Source organism: Typopeltis vanoorti, chromosome 5, assembly GCF_054136105.1.
Source record: "Typopeltis vanoorti isolate ZY-2024b chromosome 5, IOZ_Tvanoo_1.0, whole genome shotgun sequence".
Lineage (NCBI taxonomy): Eukaryota > Metazoa > Arthropoda > Arachnida > Uropygi > Thelyphonidae > Typopeltis > Typopeltis vanoorti.
In genome coordinates, this window is record NC_143553.1 from 170,363,669 (window position 1) to 170,380,049 (window position 16,381).

Below are 16,381 nucleotides of genomic sequence, written 5' to 3' on the forward strand. Positions count from 1 at the left end.
CAGATCTAAAACATTTTTGTGTGGTTCATCAGTATGAGGACAACTAGTCAAACACAATGAACAAATTATACTAGATAACCTAAAATGTCAGAAAAAATGTTATCTGTTCAATGTTTTATTAAAACATCATATAACATCATAAATAGCAAGCAAGCACACAACAACAAATTACCATAATACCGGCCTAGTTGGCCGAGTGGTTAGAGTATCCGTTCTCCAGCTAAAAGGCTGCAGGTTCGAATCCCGCTCTGGGTATGAATGTTTGTGATTATCTGTGAAAAAAATAGTGGTGGTAGTGGGCAGTAGATGGTATTGGTGTAGATCATAGGTTCCCAAAGTGGGCGGTACCGCCCCCCCACCCCAGTGGGCGCTGAAGTCTTCTAGGGGGACTATAGTGGGATCAGAAGCATTTGGGGACGTTCAGGTGGTCTAGGGGTCGGTGTCTCTTTACAGAAGAAATTAATAATATATATTTAAAAATTAATTTGAAATCAGCCTGAAAGAAACAAGAAACGGAAAATCACCCTGGAGAAGATAAACTAGGTTCAGAACTATATAAATATGCAGAAACTAGATTCAAAGAAAGAATTCTTATTATTTTTAAATAAAATTTATTCAACTGATATCCCCCCCAATAGAATGAAAAAAAGCAATTGTGATTCCTATCTTTAAAAAAGGTAATAGAGATGACCCTAAAAACTATAGAGGTATCAGTATACTAAATTCCTGTTACAAAATATATAGCAGAATCTTAAATAACAAACTAATGAAATATTCCGAAAACTTTATTTTAGAAGTACAGAATGGATTTAGAAAAGGACGATCATGTATAGACCCAGCCTTTTGCTTAAAATTAATAGAGAAAAGAAGAGAATACAATTTAGAAACACATATTGCATTTATTGAATTTGAAAAAGCATTTGACAAAGTTAAAAGAAACATATTATTTAACATATTAAAAGAAAGACAAATACCAAATAATATCCTAAAAGCTATCATAAGTATATATGAAAATAATTAAATACAAATAAGATTAAATCATGAGCTATCATATACGAGAGAGATAAACCAAGGGGTCCGACAGGGATGTCCCCTCTCAGCAACTCTTTTTAATATCTACTTAAATGAAATAATAATAATAAAATGGAATAAAAATTTACATCAAGGAATTAAACTTTCTCCTACAGTAAACTTAAACACTCTCCTTTTTGCCGACGACCAAATAATAATTACAAATTCTGAAAATAAACTACAGAAAGCTATTCTAGATCTAAATGAGATATCCAAAGATTATGGTATGATAATATCAACGGAAAAATCAAAAACTATGGCCTTTAAAGGACAAGATCCAGCAAGAACTAAAATAGTAATAGATAACAAGATCTTAGAACAGGTGAATTCATTTAACTACCTAGGATGTACGATCACATATGAAAATGAAAAAGATATAAACGTAAAAATTGCAAAATATTTAAAAATAACAGGTGTAATTAACTCTATATTTAAACCAAACCTAGTTCAAAAACAAACCAGATGTATGGAAGCGAAATCTGGACAATAAAACAAAAAGACAAACAAAGATTATCAACAGCAGAAATGAAGTTTATGAGAAAAACTGCAGAGTATACCCTATCTGATCACAAAAGAAACGAAGAAATTATGAAAGAATTAAACCAAGAACCAGTAATAGAAAAAATTAAAAAATATAAACATAAATGGATGGAACATGTTCAAAGAATGAAAACAGAAAGATTACCAAAACAAGCCTTAAAATACAAGCCATTAGGAAAAAGTAAACCAGGACGTCCTCTTAAACGATGACTTCTAAGGCCGGAACAGGCCATGCTAGGCCTAAATCCTTGATATGCATGATGATGATGATGATGATTTAAAAATTAATTATTTTCGTGATTTTGCAATTAGATAATCATTTAAAATTTAAATGTTGCATTTTAATTCATCTTATGCCTGTCTTACACGGTCAATTTTTTTATCAATTTTCTATTTCAATTATTTAATCATTTGAAAATTTACAATGTCAGATAGAAATAGATGTCAATTTTCTATGACAATGAGAAAATAGAGCATGTATATATGTGTGTATAATAGGGGGGGGCGTTACAAAATTTATGTCTTGCAAAGTGGGAAGTGGCCCGAAAAAGTTTGGTAACCTATGGTGTAGGATGATGATGGTGGTTCTGCTTCGTTGTAGTTGGTGGATTGAAGAGTAGAGATGGAGAGATGCAGAGTAGGTACCCTCCCTTGATGAGTCTTTGGACTTCCCCTGGAGGTGTCACGTAATAATAATAATAATAAAGTTTACATCAAACAAGTTAAATGCTCTTAACTGATTGAAAGATATCAAATCCTCTTAGTCTAGTAGACACAAACCCACATTCCAAAACAATATATGCAATTTTATAACTGTTCCTGATTAACTATAATTTTGTTTAATCAACAACATATCAGCAAAATTATAGATATCATTATTATCAACTGGGTACCTCTGTAGAATCCCAAGACTATCATGAGAGGTTCACACTGTTATTCATACAATGCCTATCATACTTGGACAACAAGGCCAGCTGGCTGGCTAAGTATATATTACACAGTGACATTAATGTGATATTAAATTGAATTTAATAAAAATAGAATTCAACAGGAATTTAATAAATATTAAAGAGCACTAAACTGTAACAAAATATGAATACTTGCCAGAAAACAAACAGGATGTCAAGTTAATGTTCCAGACCCACTGCTGACCTCCCATCTGCCTATACACTTTTGCTGAAATAAAACCTGCTATACCTAGATGAGGAGGAAAAAAACTATAAGTTTCCAATCCTATATTTGAAGGTGATAGAAAAAAAATATATATATATCAGTTACGTTGCGTGGCTATTTCGGTTGGGTATGCTGTCATGGCTTATGCAACCTGCGCTACAAAATTGACATCAGTTTGACAATATGATTGCATTTTTATTGATGTGTGAAAGTTTTAAGATTGTACAGCACATCAGTGCTCATCTTAATTGGTCTAATGCAATTAATTGTAAGATAACTTTGAGTACTTTAATTATCTGCACAAACACTGTGCAGATAAATATCTGCACAGTGTTTGCACGATAATGAAGGAGAATACTATATTTGGTTGGTGTACTTGAATTTATTAAAGGTGTAAAATTTGGAAGAGGAGGACAAGGCTTACTCTCTTTGACTACAATACTGTTTACCATTGTAAATTGGACAAAAAAATTATAAATTTTCGAAAATTATATTAATAACTTGTCTATATTATATATAAAAACTTTCCTACCGCATCAGTTCACACTACACGCACACAAAACAGATGAAAGTCAGAACACAAAAACAGTAACTCATGACAAATGACAATGTTCAATTGAATTGGTTGACACAATAACCAATCATAGTTCTAGGCTTTTGTCTCAGAGCTCACCCTGTCTTGCCTTCTGAGGAGTTTAAAACTACTAGAATGCTAAGAATTTGACCCACTGTGGCATCTGTACATCTTTTCAAAAGGCTCAAAAGTGTATGTATTTTGAACACACACACACACCTGGGCTATTAACATGAATGTAATGCAATGTTTACGAGTCTAAAAGTCCTCTTCACGAAGCATTGTTATATTGTGTTTAATTTTAGGAATCACACGAATTCTGGAAACAATTATGGGAGTTTTTAATGGGAATAAATGCAAAAATATAATATTGGTGATAGTGCTATTCGGTTGATGAGCACCACATCCCCTGAATATTCGCCCCTGATATATTATATTTCTAAGCATAGAATTTTATGATATACATATACTGCAAAAAAATATTTTCTATTCATCTCATTTTTCTTATATGACATTAGACTAAATGATTTATTATGACAACCTGGCTTCTCATCATAAACGTAATTTTAAGACTGGCAGAGTAATTCTACTTTCATGAGATGCTATCGACTATTTCAATGTGTTCTCTGGCTGGTTTGACTATTTGGACTCCTTTACAAGAAAAATTTTCACATAAATTGCAGTGCAAGAACAAGAAGTAAATAAATAAATAATTTTTTATTAAGCAGCCTAATATTTTGCTGGATTTCAAACCAGCATCTTCAGAAGAAGCAAAAACTTAACACAATACAATCCAATAGTTGTAAAAGCAATTTAAAATTGGAATAGAATAGCTAAAGTTCCGTTATGCACCATCTAAGGTTGGATTTGGACACAGCATACAGGATTATATGGAAGAAAACTACAGTTTATAAGTGCATATAGCGCAAAGCACATAAATTGTTATAATGCAATGTTTATGAGTCGAAAAGCCCTCTTCATGAAGCATTATTATATTGTGTTTAATTTTAGAAATCACACGAATACTGGAAACAATTTCTTACTAAAAGAAAGGAAAATGAAGTCAGAGAGACTATTTTCGAAGTCAGGAGCAAGAATACATAACAAATCCCAACAAGTAGTGTGATCATTTACCAAAAATTTTAATAAAGATGTATTACTGTGGCTTTCTTCCACCTTTCAAGCCCAGAGTGGCTGTAGTACAGCCACTCTGGGATTGCAGACCATGCTCTGGATACCGGCCACAGTAATACACCGCAGAAAGTTCAAATATGAAAGACTATTCATAGAATCAGCCTCAGCCCTTAGGAACATGCCAAACCTCAACAAATTTGGGTGCATAAGACTGCCCCAAATTTGGGAAACATATATCAGAAGAACTTCAGCCAAAAGGCCAATCACTACCAATATAGCCTGCCAAGGGACACCATCAGGACTTTAGGAAAACAGTAGCTTCCTCACTTCGTTTCTCATTTGCTGTTATGTAGTACTTGCGTGCACCTGTTTTTTATTTTAAGTTCCCAAGAAGATGGCAATGTGATGTTGCCGAAATATCGGAAAGTATTTATTAAAGTTGTTTTAATTTATATTTCTAGTGTACGCTGTCAATTCCCTAATTATTAGTTATCATGTTTAACTAGCGTATAAGCCTTTCAACAAGAATCTTTATCCAAGTGTGAGCAAACAAAGTTTGTGCCTGAAAAATCTTCAGGACTGAGGTAAGGTAGTACAACACCGGGTAACAGGTACAACAGGTGCATAATAATAATAACAGGCCACTTGTTTTATTTTGGTGCAAGTTGCTTCTAAAATTATTTTTTATTCATTTCAATACTGAAAATGAGCTATAATAAATTTAGTTTAATCCTTTATCCAAGTGTGAGCAAACAAAGTTTGCGCCTGAAAAATCTTCAGGACTGAGGTAACGTAGTACGACACCGGGCAACTCGTAGCAAAAGTGGACCAAGCTAACATCACTCCTATCTCAGTCTTCCATAATGCAAAACACATCTCCTTGCAGATATGTATAATGTTATGCATTAAGGGAAGGGCCACTACCCAGACTGATTTCGACCTTTATTGAAGTCTCTTCAGCACTTGCATTTGAAATAGGCATTGTCAAAAATATTTTTAAAATTGTTTCGGAATAGTAGACTTTCTACATTTTTTTTCGGAATAGTAGACTAAGGTCTACTTTTCCGAATGTAGAAACAATTTTAAATTTATAACCCATCATTTATAAATTTCTACATATTTTTAATTGAAGAATTGAACTTCATCAATAAATTTTTCTGAGTCAATATCAGTCCCATAAGTTTGTAAATTTTGTTAATACTAGGTCTTGTACTTGTCTTGGTCTATATCTTTCTACAAAAGAATGACCAACATATCTAATATGTCTAAATAGCTTTTTCCTCTTTCATTAATTTCCAAAATTAGCTTATCGCAAATGACATTAAAAGGATTAACAATGAAATTTTCTTTCCCATGTAATATAATCTCATCGTTAGACTGCGAAACTTCATCACACTTTTTTTTTTTGACTCTTTCCTTCACATCTTTAAACTTTGTCTCATCTGTTAATAAATTCGCTTCTTCATTTAAAGCAGCAAAACTATTTCTTACATCGAAAATAAAGCCAACTAAAGAGTGTAACAAATTATTAGTAACAACAAATCCATATCGGGAACTTGTAGAGATTTACTAGTAGCATTTATCTGTTGTAAATTTTGTCCCATGCAACTGTTAAAATTGCTGTTTCTGAATTGTCAAAATGTTCAGCTAATGATGAGCTCTCTAATTTAGAAATAAGTTTTTCATGAAGAGAAATGGATAGTTCAAGTAATGCCTCTTTAATTTGTTTATATCCACATTTCAAAGACAATATAGCGTCAGCTCTTGCAGAACACTTTGTTTCACATAGTCTTCTAACTGGTAAAGATGTTTTTTTCTAAATGTTTAAGGAGTATACTCCCATCTTCTTGTTGAAGATGAAAAGTAATTATATACATTTTGAATAAATCAAAAATATTATGCTGCTTCTGGACAAAATTCCATGGCATAGTTGCCAATTAAATTTAAGGAATGACTAGAGCATGGTGTATAATGTGCAGAGGGACTATGTGTTTTCAGCCTAGCTTGCAAACCTGTATAGACACCTTTCATATTGGCAGTGTTATCATAGCTTTGCCCTCTGCACATTTTTATCTCTAATGATAATCCTTCTATTTTTTTTTAATACTACATCTTCTAAATATAAGGAATTATGTTGTGTAATACTGCTTTCTTCAATGATAAATGTTTCTCTAATGCCAGAATTTGCGGTAACATACCTAAATATAATAGCTAGTTGGTCATTGTGGGCAACGTCTGCCGTTGAATTGAGTATTATGACAAAATAAGCAGCTTCCTTAATTTCTGATATTAATATTTGTCTTGTTTTATTAGCTATTAATGATATGAATTCATCACAAGTGTGGTAAGAAAAATAATTCGATCTGCCAGAACCACAGTTGGTCTACATTTTCATGTGATGTTTTAAAAAATCATCAAATTCACTTAAATAATTTCTACAAGAATCACTAAAAATATCATTTGCATTGCTTCTAAATGCTAGCCCTAGTTTACTCAGTAACTTAATGGTAGCTATTATTCTTTTTAAAACCTCTCTTCAATAATCTTCTTCGGATTATATTTCTTTCATCAATTCAGAATCAATCAGACTATTTACAGAACTTGATTTTCTTTTGTGATATGTGTACATCGCTCGGATATGCTCAGTAGAACACTCGGGATCACATAAGGTTTGTGTTATAAGCAGTAAATTGCTTTGCTGGTTCCTGAAAAAATTAGTCACTCTCATTTCTCCTTTGTTCCATTTGTCTTTTTACAGTAAAAAATGTGATTCATTTATATTTCTGACATATATTTTTTGCATTGTGTATTCTTTTTTAAATTTTCAATTTTACCAACATTCTGAGGCATATTTATTAAAATATGCTCAATAAATGGTTCATTAATACTAATTGGCCACACTGCTATATCGGTAGGATAAGAGATAGCTTGCATGCTGGTAAGTACAAACTCTGATTGAAAATTTTCTTCAAACCCTCTTGATTTGTTTCATTTACTTCTTTCTCTTCTTCTATGTTTTCCACATTATTTCGATGTTCTTCATTTTCACTTCTGTCTCCTCCTGATACCAATATTTCGCTTTCATTCTGAAAAGTTTGAGGTACAACTTCAGTTCTATGAAATTCTTCACTTCTTTCATTTTCAGAAGAATGTAAGAAAGACAAAATTGTACACTTTTGACTATTTAGCTATTTTTCCTTTTCTCTGAGTCATTTTCATTTACTAGCTCTGAATTCAAACTTTCTTGGCATCATTATGTATATTATACTATCAAAAGTGAAATAAACATTTATTAAATCCAAAATAAACATATAAATAAATAAAATAAATAATTACGTTAAAAGCTAAAAAAATACAAAAATAGAAACAGAAAAATAGAAAATGGATAACAGTAATAAATTCATTGAAAAATATATTCTTACTGACTGCGACAACTACTTAAACCATATAATTAGGTATATACACTTATATACAGCTTTACAAATACTAGCCAAATAATGGGAACTAAACTATCCATTGTTATGTGTGCATACGAATGACACTTAACTTCCCTATTGGCCAAGGTTGATGAAATAGCCAGACCATCCCAGCATTTTTCATGGATCAAAACTTCATCGCCATTTTACCTTTTATCATACAATTATCCCTCTGCCATTAATTCCTGAACGGTGATTTTAAGACCGTTAACGGATTAACTGTGGTGGAGAAAGCTTTGTGTCACTTGTTCTTTACATGTAATATGTTACTTGAAATTTCCTTTATGGTCCTATGATATTTGACCCTTTTGACACAATAAATAAATTGTGCAACAATTTATTTATTGTGTCTCTTCTGAAAAATAAAAATGAATTTCACATGTTCGACAATAATCAACCCTGAAATGATCAGAGATCAGCCTTTGCAATGAATCTATTTAGTAATAGTAAATTTGCTCTTTTATTCTATTTTATTTGGCTAAGATATATAGAAAAGGAAAATAACAATACCTCCATTTTGTAGATACTTGAATAACATGCCTGCCCAATGGCACTCTTTCTTTCTAGACACTTTAAAGTAAATCCACCTATACAGGTAGATAATACATACTCTTTCCCATCTCAACAAAGTTTCCAACCTCTGTTCTACCCAGAAATTCTTTTGCAGCTGAACTCACCTTCATTTGTCAAACCTTCCAATTCCAATGGTTACAATGTCAAAAATATCTATAAATTATCCATCCTTCCTTTCATTTCATCTTTTACTGCTCTTTGGATCTGTCTTCCTTAAGATAACTGCCAGCTATTGATAAAATGCATCAAGATGCTACTTTTGCCTTACTTTCCTCAGTTAAAACAATGATTGCTGCACTGCAATTAAAACGAACCTCCTTTAAAAACTAATTTCAATGACAAATTAAACAAAATATACAAACCAAGCTAGATTCTCTAAAAAAAAAAAGCACTCACACCCACAACATAAACATCAACACCATCAATTACAAACATCTAGCTCACACTTCCTTTTCCTGACCAAGAAACCCAAATTCTATCTTTACTTTTCAAATTACACAATACATGATTCCTTTCATCAAAAGGGCGATGCCTGTCTTTATGAAATTCAACATTGCATGCCCAATACCAAATTTAGAAACTACATTTCCCTTATCTTAGGGGCATGGAAAACCTGAGATACTAGATCTTACTTCCTACAATATATTATATCTGTAGACGGGTCTTCTATTCATACCTCCAACTACTCCTCCCCCAGATCTATTAAAGTAATTCAAGGGCGAGGGGGTGACTCTTTCTTCTCAAACTGTAGTATCTACTAAAGACACTGCAGTGTCTGACTAATCCAGATTAGGGGTGACTGCAAAAGACATCTGTTCTTCATGTTAGAGGAGGTCTATCTAGGAGCTGGCAGGAAGCTAAAAAATGCACCTCCCAAGATGTTTGGTCAGCGTGGGAGATTAGACCATATCCTCTCAATCTATGCCACAGAGGAAAAAGAAGAGTTGCACTGCCCAGGGCCAAAACGGGCTAAAACTGAACTTGACAAATCCTCCTAGGAGAAATGATAGTGCTGGATGAAATCCTTCTGGAGGGTCTTTGCTGGATGCAAAAACTGGAAAAATCACCAACTTATACATTTCAACTCTAAATGCTAGAACACTTAAATCTGAAGAAAGATTGCTAGAACTGGAAGAAGTTCTTAAATTTATAAAATGGGATATAATTGGAATACCAGAAGTCAAATGCTTATCTGAACAGATTCTTGAACATAATGTTGGCATAATATTTTACCATAAAGGTGAATCCCTTTTTGCCTTTATGGAGTGGGATTCATAATAGAAAAATAAATGGAAACAACATATAGTAGGATTAAAAAGATACTTGGAAAGAATGAAAGCCTGAAAATAAAACTCATAAACAAAGAGATCTTGATTATTCAGGTTATTCTCCTACCCAAAGCCATAGTTTGAAAGAAATAAAAGAATTTTATAATCATCTAAGTAAAATTTCCAAAGAGAAAACACGAGAGTTAATAGTCATGGGAGACTTTAATGCCACAATAGGATTAAGGACATCATAACAGAACAAGAGTGATACAAGTCTATTTACTTTTGTACAGGTAATCAATAATTTTAAATTTAGTACAGTATGGTGAGAGGAATGATTGCATCAAAACAGAAAAACAGCATCAAGTGTATCAAACCAAATAAGCTAAATGTTAATGCAATAGACCAACAAAAAGAAAAAATACAAAGAAAATTTGACAAAAGTGATTGCTTCTCAAAATCTGACAGTCAGAAACTGATATTCAAAAATGATGCAACCTGCTGCAACTTTATTGAAACTATTATTAAGTCTTCAATTAAACTTCTAAATAACTCTACTGGCAGGAAGAATGATAAGATCTCTCAAAAAACTAAGATACTAATAGATGAAAGAGAATTACTAAAAAACAGATTACATTCATCAAGAGATAAGATTAAATTTGCAGAACTTGACAAATTTGTCAAAAAAAAAAATCTGAAATGATTTGAGAAAATTCAATACAAGTAAAATATCCAAGGCAACAGAAAATAGAACCTCACTAAAAACAGCCTTTCTGAAGGCAAAAAATGGATTCCCTATCTTTTAGATAAAAATGGAAACATAACAAACAATAGGAAAGAAATTCAAGGCATCACCAATAATTTTTACAAAGACAAGCCGTATAATTGGATCAAACTCAACAAACAATAGGCATGTGGAAAATGTCAACATTCCACCCATAACAGAAACAGAAATCAAAACTGCTATCAATGAAATAAAGCATACCAAGTGCCCAGGATCAGATGAAGTACCTACAGAGCTTTTCAAATAAGGCTTGGACATCTTATTACTATTATTACTTAAGCGGTACAACAGACTCCTAAAGGATGAGATTTTCCCTAAAATCAGAAATAATTCTTCTTCACGAAAAAGGCATAAAATCAGATATAAACTACAGGCCTATAAGTTTACTATCACACAACTATAAAATTTTTACAAAAATAATCCTCAAAAGAATTTGTAACCATCTGGATTCTGACCAACCATATGAACAAGCAAGTTTCAAGAAAAAAGTTTCTACAATAGACCATCTACACACAGTTAATCAAATAGTACAAAAATATTTAAAATACAATAAACCTTTATATATGTCCTTCACTGAATATAGCTTTGGATATAGTTTTGGAACCTCCCATATGCACACAGGGAGTTAAACATATATATACATATATATACATTACATACTGTAGTAGGAACTGACTAAATCAGAGTTCATGACATTGTTTGTTGGCCTTGTCTCTCCTAGTGGAAATAGTAATAATAATAATAAACAATATTATCCAACACTTTTCTTATTTACTTGAATTTACTTATATCTAGATATAAATTAAGTTAACAGTAAGTGATAATAATTTTCCAAGGCCACTCTATCATCAGCTACAAACTTACAACAAGTAAAAGCATAGAGAAGGCAAGCAGCAGTATTCATAGATCCATGCTTATGAACATTGAAAAGATCCAGCAGTGCCATTACCATAATTCCAAGAGCTATAGCTAGAAATTGAGAACCAACACCTAAAAGGAAAATAATAAATGAAATTCAACATAAAATGAACATATAACAAATAATATTTTCACTAGAATTATTATTATTTTTTTTTAAATATCAATTCCATGTATGAGAGGTCAAACTCAAAACACATCAGTACTGATTGTGGGTGGCAAATGGTTAAGATGAACGATGCAACCTGCTGATAGGTATTTTTAACAGCTGAAGATCGTAGTGCTTAGGGAAAATTGTCACAAAAAAAAAACAAACATAATACAGAAAATAAAAGAAGTAGATCAGAAGTTGATGCAGACAAAGGTTTTCCACTTGGTTACAAAGTAAATTAGACTTTGTAACCAAGAAGAAATTTATTATATTCTGGTTTAATCCTTTACGTAAGTGTAAGCAAAGAAAGTTTGTATGTGAAGCATCTTCACAACTAGGCTACATGTATATAGACTGTTTAACACTGAATGTCTTAGTATCCCATAATACAAAGCATTACTACACAGACTAATTTTCCATATATTTTCCAAGCAGAAAAAGGTGTATCACCTTATTATTAAAACATTCCAAATAAGAGACAGTTGAAAAGTTTTTACAGTTCGTTAGAAAGCAAATTACACTTGACAAAAATGTTAACTGCCTCTATATACAAGTGGACCAGTCGTGAAAATACTTCACGCACAAACTTTGTTTGCTTACATTGTTAAAGGGTTAAACAAGAATATCATTTCTTGTCAAGTATAATTTACTTTGTAACCAAGTGAAAAAGTGATCTAGACTTACTACTTGCATGTAGAAAATATTAATTCAACCTTGCTATCTTTCTGGAGGGGGGGGGACTGACTCCCATTGATTAGACTTCAATATCAAAACCTGGTCTGTGTAGTGACCATTCCATTAAGGCATAGCAATATACACAACCAAAAAAAAGCGTTCTTTTCATTATGCGATACTGAAAAAAAATTTATGTGAAATTAACAACCTGCACATACAAGTAGCCTAGACTTGCAATCTTTGTTTGCTCACACTTGGGTAATGGATTAAACAATTATATAATTTCTTGAAAACAATTCTAAAAAGCACCACCTAAGTAGCTAATGTAAGATAACTATAAAAGGTCAATAATTTCCTAACTTATTAAAAAAAAATTATATAGATTTAGACAATATAAAGTTGGGAAAGATTAACTGATTTAAAAAGCACTGTTGTCCACAAAGGGGGATAGACGTAGACCATCGGATCTGTTTTAGTTAGAACATAGTTATAAACTATTCTTTCGAATTATACAAAAGAGAACACAGGTGCTTACAGAAAAAATCATAGAGGAAAACCAATCAGGATTCAGGCCACATAGATCCATATCCTCACCATTAATAATATAGCAGAAAAATATCGGAAATACAACCTGCCCATATACTGTTATTTTATACATTTTAAGCAAGCCTTTGATTCAGTTAATAGAAACAAATTGATCACTATCCTAAAAAACGTGAAAGTGGATTCTGATATTTTAACATTTATTACAAATTATTATGGAGACACTAAAGCTTTTGTTAAAACGAACAACATTAAAACCGAGGATTTCAGAGTCGAGAAAGGTGTAATGCGGGGATGCCCTCTCTCACCTCAACTCTTTATCATCTTCCTAGAAGTCTGTAAAACCATAGCTGATAAACCAGGTATAAAAATCAATGGTACCACCATTAATCACATAAAATACGTGGATGATATCATTATTTTAGCAGATTCTAAACCACAGCTAGAAAAAACTATTAATATTTTAAATGACTCTTGTAAAACTTATGGTATGAAAATAAATCTTCAGAAAACAAAAATAATGAAGATAGGTAGAGAAGAAGAAAATGTTTCTATAAATCTCGAAAATCGCCTGCTGGAACAAGTTAATAAATATGTTTATCTTGGCAGTCTTATATCCAGTAACCTCAACAATATGGAAACAGTAAAAGTCAGGCTAAACCTAGGTTGGACCAACATGAATAAACTAAACAAAATATGGAAAAATAAAAAAATCCCAACAAGTCTAAAATTAAAATTATATAAAACAATTATTATCCCAACGGCTACTTATGCTTCAGAAGCCTGGCGATTAACTCAACAACCAATCAAGAAACTTCAAGCATTTGAAATGAAATGCCTCAGAAAAATTAATGACACCCACTGGATGCAACACAGACGAGGCTGGTGCAGTTAAAAATACAGAGAGCTTTCTGTGAAATAAAACCTTGCTTAAATTTAACACAATTTGGGATTACCTTGTTATCCCGGCAGCGTTTTAGGAAGGTCAGAATTGAAGGTATTTATTAAAGTTTCCTTTAATTAATATCCGCTTTATGCGTTGTAAATTCTTTAAGTTAATTACCAGTTATGGATGACCAACATATAAGCCTTGCTATGAGAATTACTATCATCCACGGAGATTCCATCACGCGGAAGGCTCGCCAATACAGAAAAATGAGGTTGAAGATATCAAGACAACTAAATCATCTAACCTTCCTAAAATGCTGCAGGGATAACAAGGTAATCCCAAATTGTCTTAAATATAAGCACCGTTTTACTTCACAGAAAGCACTCCGTATTTATAACCGCACCAGCCTACCCCTACTACGAGAACAAATTACTGCAACGAGTGTTCTCCTTGCTAAATAAAACAAAACCTTATGTTTGGATGATTCTTTATGATGCCTCATGCGCTTCGGCAACAAAAGAATTCGACAAAATACGTAGTCGGCACATGAAAAAATATGATAACTTGATAAAGAATTCTACTTCCGTACCACAACAACCACTCAACACGGTAGTCAACTTCTCTTCCATAGTTTTGAAGCCTGAAGCACTCACCACACTTTCACGTGGCCATAATTTCGCCCTAGCTCCTAAAAGAATACTTGCCGAGGAAATAATGATCCAAATAGAACGTGGGATTCACAACCTTCCTAACCATATCGTCAACAACGTCAGATGGATGTAGTCGGTGTTCTCACCAAAACAAGACCTCCAAAAACCTACTTATCCAAAGATGAATATGCAGCTCTACTAGAAATGAAGAAAAACAAAAAAATAGTAATCACCAAAGCAGATAAGGAAAATGCCACGGTGGTTCTCAACCAAAAGGACTACATAGGTAAGTTTAAGGCTTTACTATTAGATCGTACTACCTACCTCCCTATTGAATATAATCCTACCAGCTCCCAGATTAGAACTCTCCACAGACTCCTTAAGAAGGTCACTTCTTGGCCTGTGGAAGTTACTAACACCTTTTAACTCTAGAACACCCCCCCCCCCCGATTATATGGACTTCCAAAAATACATAAACAAAATGTGCCATTAAGTCCCATAGTGGATGGCATTGATTCCCCTACATACTAGAAAAACATTTAGCCAAAGCACTCACACACTATACTGGCAACACACCATTGTTAAATTGTGAATCTATGTTGTGTAATTTATTTTTTTTCATTCACATTTAACATTGCTTATTATATATTAATCATGATTTGTATAAAAATTACTTATTATTCCTTAATTAAGGATTACTATTTAATTATTTATTCTAAACTTAACCTACTATTAATTTATTAGGCAATAATATGTGTAGAAATTTATGATAACTAAAATATATATGTAAAGTAACGAAAAGTGTATTATAAATAATTGTATACGTAATGAAAGAGCTGATTAAGTAGCTCAAATATTCTGTTTATTCTTATTTGCGAAATTTTAATGTTATGTAATCACTTATGTAAGAGTAGAGCGTTGTGTTACATTAGCGAAATGTTTACGTTCATGCGTTGTCATGGAGACGCATGAAATAAACAAGCACGAGTCGAATACAGCGTGACCTTCGGACTGAAAGGGGAGGAAAAGAAATAGAAGATTATTAAATTGAGAGAAAAGAGGAAGTTTTTGCGGAGCCTGAAGGAAAGTAGGATATAAGCAAGGAAGTGAAAGAAAATTGTAAATTCTTTAGGGCAGAAATTCAAGAGCATAGTGTTTAGAAGTAAGCAAGAAACGTAGTGAATCTTATATTCAACTGCAAGTGAAATCAGCTGTTATTATAGAGGAAAATTGATGTCGTAATCGGATAAATAAAGAACTGGACATTCAATGGGAAATTCTGATTAGTTCCAGTTAATCTTGGATTACGTCTTAATTCTGTGTTGCCCTGAGAAGAATTATAATGAATTTATCTAGTTGCAGAAAAGTAAACAAGGATATCAGTACCATATTGCTGTTGTTTAGAGTAGTGAAGCGCGATTAACAATAGTTCAGTTAAAGCATTGGAGAATTTTATTTAATGTGTTCCGCTAGCTCAAATAAGTTAATTCATAAGTGTGCTCGCAATAAATTGATGTATTGAAGATTGTATCTGGTAAGAGTAGTCATACATGTTTGTTTATTCTAACATTAACTATAGCGTATCTTCCAAGTTCAAGGTCCGAAATAAGATTGCTTGGAATATTGTCTACCTTGATTAGTGCCTGCTGTGAATTTAAACATTAAGTACAACTGATAAATATGTGCAGACTGATCAAATGAGAAGTTTTGTTGTATTAACCTGAGTTAAGAAAACTTGTAATTTTGAAGCTGTGAATTGCATGTTAAAGTTTAGAACATTGAATTGGAATGAGTGACTTAGCAAGATGTATTAAGTTATTTGTATTGTTTCATTTAAAAGTAGAATTCTTGTATTTGTTATATATCATATATTAAATGTTTTATTTTGTTAATCTAAATATTGTGTTTGCCTGAATTCCCTTTTATTGCACCGTTCATAAAAAATTCGAATCTTGCAGGTGC

General features: G+C 32.4%; 1 protein-coding gene across 1 annotated transcript in view; it reads right to left on the bottom strand.

The window, feature by feature from the left end:
* LOC150107054 (transmembrane 9 superfamily member 1-like) overlaps nt 1-16,381 on the bottom strand; it is a 372,331-nt gene that overhangs the window by 91,972 nt on the left and 263,978 nt on the right. Inside the window, exons 10-11 of the mRNA XM_090392919.1 lie at nt 11,458-11,583; nt 2,716-2,808 (exon numbers count right to left, since the gene is read on the bottom strand). Of these exons, the coding sequence (XP_090249045.1) occupies nt 2,716-2,808; nt 11,458-11,583 (219 nt within the window). The remainder of the gene's footprint in view (nt 1-2,715; nt 2,809-11,457; nt 11,584-16,381) is intronic.